Here is a 6,383-nt window from a genome sequence, read left to right as displayed (position 1 = left end):
GGAACTTACTTACTGCTGTTCGATGTAGTACTAGTTTCTGGAGCTAACCGTTATTTTCCGCGTGCATATAATTCTACTTGTAGCCTATCTAGGGTTCTAAGGCATGACTTCAATCAGATCGTCCAAAATTTCTGCAGTTCGTTGATACAACAAACAACATACAGAAGTATTGGTGCAAATAAAAGTGATAAAAGTAATTGAAAATGATCCGTGGAGATTATTTCGAGTGATCATGTGTTGTAATGACGTATTCGGCCAATCAATCGAGATATTCATAAAATATAAACAGTAGTACAAGGGCAACATATATCCTAAAGATGTCTTCGATGACCCATGGGGTCAATAAGGGAATAATATCTCGTGTTCAATGTCATTTGAAAACAACCAAAGTAAATATAGACTTGGATGGTTCAGAAATGTTGAATATCCCAAGAACTCACAAGAAATCTATCCAAAAATCGTGAACCTGTAGCAATTTCAACTATCATGAGGCAACGGAATATGCAAACTCCCTGAAATACTTCGTTAGGAAGAATGTTACAGGGGTTCAAATCGTACTTGGTATTTTTTTTTTAATCGACTTGACCCAGTAACCCACCGGCCTTACTCCGTCCAGAAGTCCAGGAATAGGTTGAGCTTAAATATTAGAGTATTGTGCGAGTCTGTGTTCAAAATTTTGTAAAATTTTGTTGAGATATGGGCTGTTGGTGATGTTTTGAATTCTTGTTTTGCAGCTGGGGACAAATGGGTTAAGTATAAACTCCTATTGATTTTAATAAGAAACATAAACTCCTAAAATCATTTATAAAAATTTCGGTTGTTCTTACTCTGCTTTATTAAATTATTTTTTTGAAAATTTAAATAAAAAAATAATAAAAAGTTTGGCTGCCGCTGCGTGGTAAATTGATAAACAGTACCTCAACAAAATCCGCTGTTGTTGTGTAATACATTTTCCTAAAACCAAATTTATTTTTATAGAGAGGAACTAGATTCTTGTTGTAGTTTTTGGTGTAAATATATGGAGAACAAATTGTAAAAACAATAAAATTTACTTGTTTTTGTACCAATCTACTGATGAATCATCTGAGCGTTTGATTTCGTTTTTAGTTTGAAATTATCTTGGCGTATGGGAAAAGACATTTGTTGCTTGCAGAACGTTTCCATACTAGTTTAGTGTCTTCTTCAGAGGTAATATTTCCGTTTTGGATTAATTCAACAAATTAAGAACAATAGATTTGAAACGACATAATTATCATTGATTTTTAACCTATTTTTTAAAGTGTAAAAAGTTCCTTTGTATGAGTTCCTTCTGAAATTAATGCAAGATATAATAGTTATTTATGTAACGAGTTGCAAAAAGTTGATTTTTCCAGCACGAGTCGTACAATATGAAAAGTGCTGAAAAAATCGAGTTTTGCAACAAGTTCCATACTAGTAGTTTACGCAACAAGGTGCAGAATGACGATTTTTACAGCACGAGCCGTACATTTATCCAACGAGGCTTGCCGAGTTGGATAATTACGACGAGTGCTGTAAAAATCGAGTTCTGCACCGAGTTGCGTACAACGTTTTTTGCAAGTTCATAAATTACCGCTTGCGGATAGTTTTAAACAAAATTTTTGCATCAAACTGCACACTGATTATGATAGCAATGTTTAAGAAAATCTGATCATAGCAGGTTATACTGTGCAGTTGTCACAATTTTTCAAAACTGCGTCCAGAAAGCGTCAAGAAGTTGATCAAAACTGAAAACAGTGCTGTAATGGTTCATTACGCAACGCAAATCAGTGCTGTAATGAACCATTACAGCACTGTTACTTTGGTGTGGGAAAGTAGGCCTTTTTCTGTCAGATTTGCGTGAGGTAAAACAGCCTATTATGATGAGAAATTGCAAAAAAAAAATTATGCAATGATTTTTCTCATTATACAACTCATTTGAGTTGCATAATGTTCATAATGCAACCCAAATGAGTTGCATTATGAACATTATGAAACTATTTTCCATTATGCAACTCATTTCAGTTGCATAATGAAACAGTGCGGAAAAGTTGGCCATTATAAAACCAATATGAGTTATATAAAATTGAAATTATAATACCGCATTGCATAAAACATGTTTATCAAATATCACAAAATGTAAAATTTGCTATATTTAGTTAGAGGATCAGTCGAAGCTGATCCACACTCATCTTAGGAAGGCAAAGCTCTTGTGTAAATTAAAAACGAAAAGGATTTTCAATTTCTCTAGATGTTAATCGCATTACTGAATTGGAAATTTCCTAGGCAATCGATATACAGTTTATTATGGATTTCCCCAAGTAACTGCTCAATTCCCAGTTCAAGCCAGATCCCACAACAAAGAAAAGTGCCAGTCCATGTAATAACTTTTTCCCCAATTAATGGCAATCCCAGCTGAAATCGAAAAGCTCTCGGTAATTTGGTGCCCGGCATCGAGCGGTCGATCCGGTAGCTCCGGGGCATGACAGGGTCATCACGAATTCGTTTCAATCAAAAAAGGCATTTCATTACGGAGTCGAGTGCGCCCCTTTTCCCTTGCGCGTGTTGCACAGAGACCACGAACGACACGGGTAGGAAAAGGTAGCCTCCGCTTGCACTAAAGGGGACTGCTGCACTAAATTGAGTTGTGTGTAAGGATATCTATGTAGCACGGGTGAGGGACAAAACAATCACAAGCTTCATAAAATGTGTATACACAGGAAAGAATGAGAGTTCGATCATAATGAAAAATGGAAGGATAAAAGATGAAAAAATACGGGAGAAGTTCGGCAGCGTTCCGGCAGCTTCTCGGCGGCACATAGGCAGCAAAAGTAGCAACAGCAGCATAAAAGCGAAGAGGGTTCGCACACACGTCTATCGTCAGGCCAGGGTTCTATGGTAGCACCGAGAGGGACGATAAAATTGAATTGATGCCATCTCAGTCACGCAATCCATGCCGTCCGTCGTCGGTTGGCAGCACAACAAAGGACTGCCATTGGATGGAATGCAGGCACAGTGGGCGTCAACGTTTACCCCCACCACTCGCTGGGCCAGGTCTCGCTACTCACTCTCACTTCCTAAGCAGCCCAGACACGCGGGCAGAGGCTCTCTCCGACCCTCGCTCACAACCGCTCGTACTCTCGCTCGCTCTCAATGCATACAGAAGTGACTTCCCTGGAAGTTTCGTTAGTAGCAAATCAGTTTGTACCGACAACTTGTTGTCTAAACATCTAGTTTCAAAGCCAAAAACGAAGGGTTTCGCAGCCCTAGGAGACAGCATTTCGTGAATACGACACGGTGCGATCGTTTCGAATCGAGGCCGGTGGTGCAACATAGTATTAATTGAAAATAAACGATTGCGGGACGGTGCACAAGGAGGGAAAGAGAAGCCGACGGGCGCGTGTGTGTATGTATGTTGCCTCTATGTATCCGCCGTATCATTTGGGCTGCCAACGAAAGCATAGATCTCTTGACCTATGAGGAAAAGGATAACGAGCAAAGGATACAGATCAGCAACTTCAGTTATGCTACAGCTTCGGAACAGTGACCACAGTGCTTCCGTTGATTGTGTGTTAACTTGCCGAGTCAAGTGAAGACAGAAAGGACAATAGGTTATCAGTGATAGACAATTAGCGAGCGATAGTGGTGAACGAACAGTGGCTAAAATTGTGCTCGGTGGAAAGTTATTCAGAATAAGCGAGAAACATTGGCGACTGGCCAGAGGAATTAAGATGTCTATGAATTCATCGTCGTCGTCTTGCAGTGAAATCAGTATAGAGGAGCTGAAAGCCAGATCACCAGGTAATTAATAGTGTTAATTGAACTATCTGGCTTCGATGCAAAGTTTAGCAGTTGATCGTTTAGAACGGTATGTTGGCTAGTTACAGAGTGATTAAAATACGTGTGCATCTGCATTTTCAGATTTCCCGCCGGAGATCTTAGCAGTCATAAAGCAAGAGCCTCGATCGACGGTATCTCCGATTTTAACCCCTCCGCATACGCCTACCGAGGACAGTATTAATACGACACCGGCGGTGATCACTTCGCGCCACTACTTTGATATGGAGCAAAACCGGTCTTCGGCTCAACACCAGCACATGCCCCATCATCCGCATCATCATCCACAGCATCATCAAAACAATCACCATCAGCCCCACCAGCAGGAGGTCCCGAGTGCCTTCTTTCCTCAGCGACCCACCGAACATGGCCAGCCACCCCCGATGGAGGCCTTCCTATATCAACAACAGCAAGCTCAGCAGCAGCAGCAACAACAACAAAGGCAACAACAACAGCACCGCCTTTGGCTCCAAACCCAAGCGGCGGCAGCGGCTCAACAGCATCTTCATCAAACCGGTTATCCTCTACCAGGTTACCCCCAGATCCCCGCGTCAGTTGCCGCCCATCATTCGCATGCCCTCATGCAACAATGGATTCGCAATGCAGCCATCTATCGGCAACACTTCCAAGGATACCCGGGTGATCTAACACGAATTCCTGTACTTGGTCGTCCCGTCAATCCCATGAAAGCTCCGGGTCATGGTAGTTCTCGTCCAAAGAAACAATTCATCTGCAAGTACTGCCATCGACACTTTACCAAGTCTTACAACCTGCTAATCCACGAGCGAACCCATACCGATGAACGACCTTACTCTTGTGATATATGTGGTAAAGCCTTCCGACGGCAGGACCACCTTCGGGATCATCGATATATCCACTCCAAAGAGAAACCATTCAAATGTTCCGACTGCGGCAAAGGTTTCTGCCAGTCACGAACTCTAGCCGTTCACAAGGTCACCCACCTGGAAGAAGCTCCCCACAAATGTAACATTTGCAACCGAACCTTCAACCAACGAGCCAACCTCAAGACCCACATGCAAAGTCACGCCCTATCGGACATTACCCCCAACAGTCCGGTGCTAGACCTCTCGCAAAAATCGTCCCCGTCCTCTCCGGACAAGGACACCATCGACGATGATGATGACGAAGAAGAAATCGACGTTGAAGAAGACGATGACGATGATCACTATCACCACCTCCACGGAACTTCCCCGGACCTGCCGAACCTACCGAAGAAATCCCTCGGGTTCTCGATTGATGAAATCATGAAGCGGTAATTGGATACGTTCGGTAATTACCCCCGTTCCCAAAGATGTTCCTTACAGGTCGAGTGAGTGAGTGATTAGTTGATTCTAATTCTGTTTGTTGATTTTGTATTCGTTTTCTTTATTGTGGAAGATTTTATTTACTCCATTATTGTTGCGAGGTAACCCACTTGAGAGAGATGGAGGAAAACAGAGAGAGAAGGAGACGATTGGTACGCAAAGCATTAGGCAGAAAAAAAATCAACGACGAATGAGGAGAAGGTAGAAAGTAGTTTAATGACCTAGAAAAACACAGATCAACACAACGAATGCAGCCAAAGAAGAGTAATAGCTTGGTATCCTCCAAAAAAACGGCTCGCCGTTAGTTATTGCGAAGCGAAGAGATTTGTAAACTATATTATGCTCTTAAACCAAGTGTTGACCTTTACTACAAGACACATGTAAAGCACGAAATTTATCTCATCTCTTCCTTCGCATAAACGCAGAAAACAGGCACAGCGATGGAGCTTTGACCTTTCTTTTAAAGACTGATATTGCTTTTATTTATGAACGCGCGCTTAGTTAGGGCCCCATAAACAGACACATAGTTACACAAACGCAATCACATGCACATCAGCTCACGTGCTCATTCCACATGTATGTAAAGTATAAACTATTTAACCAAATCTCGTTGATTGAGTCATTTGTTGCCAAGCGGTCGGTGTGACAATGGAAACCCAGATAGTATTTGAAACTGATCTCAGCCAAACCACAAACCAGAATATTAGCTTGTTAGGTGCAAAAAAACTGTAAATAATTTATTCTAGTGTTTTAAGTTAGAGGAATATATTTTATGTTGTACGCAATAAGACACACCAAGACGTAAATTATTACTGGAAAATGATATCCCAAATAATAAAAGATAGAGCTCTTTCATCCAATACGTATCTACTGGGAATTGTTGCAATTTTTTCTATATCACATGCACATTTTTGAAGACTTTTCAACTTGAAGATAAATAGGGAATCGCGCCACTTGGGCAATGGCTTCTATATTCGTCTGTTTTCCACTATAACTCAGTCAAATTTGAACCAATTGACACAACATTTAGAATGTGGTGAGATAGGTATAGTATCTACCCGTCTACAACATTTCAAGTCAATTGGTTCAAAATTGACTGAGTTATAGTGGAAAACAGACGAATATAGAAGCCACCGTCCAAGTGGCGCAATACCCTATTTCTTAATTTGAATAAAGTAGTTTGTAATCATTTTTGTCAAACACGTCAAAATATTATTTTCCTAC

General features: G+C 41.1%; 1 protein-coding gene across 1 annotated transcript; it reads left to right on the top strand.

Annotated features, from left to right (window-relative positions):
- The first annotated feature begins 2,450 nt into the window (after positions 1-2,450).
- Positions 2,451-6,025, top strand: LOC109425148 (protein odd-skipped). The gene is made up of 2 exons (XM_019700380.3): positions 2,451-3,798; positions 3,919-6,025. Exons 1-2 carry the CDS (start codon positions 3,729-3,731, stop codon positions 5,109-5,111), a joined length of 1,263 nt encoding a protein of 420 aa, XP_019555925.3. The 5' UTR covers positions 2,451-3,728; the 3' UTR covers positions 5,112-6,025.
- The last annotated feature ends 358 nt before the right edge of the window (positions 6,026-6,383 follow it).

This window comes from Aedes albopictus, chromosome 2 (genome assembly GCF_035046485.1).
Source record: "Aedes albopictus strain Foshan chromosome 2, AalbF5, whole genome shotgun sequence".
Classification (NCBI taxonomy): domain Eukaryota; kingdom Metazoa; phylum Arthropoda; class Insecta; order Diptera; family Culicidae; genus Aedes; species Aedes albopictus.
This window is presented reverse-complemented; position numbering and strand designations above follow the sequence as displayed.

Excerpts from the sequence above, each read along its gene's own strand:
- LOC109425148 (XM_019700380.3), top strand. The coding sequence starts at position 3,729 with ATGTCTATGAATTCATCGTCGTCGTCTTGCAGTGAAATCAGTATAGAG. Across the intron at positions 3,799-3,918 it reads GCTGAAAGCCAGATCACCAG|ATTTCCCGCCGGAGATCTTA; the intron begins GTAATTAATAGT and ends CTGCATTTTCAG.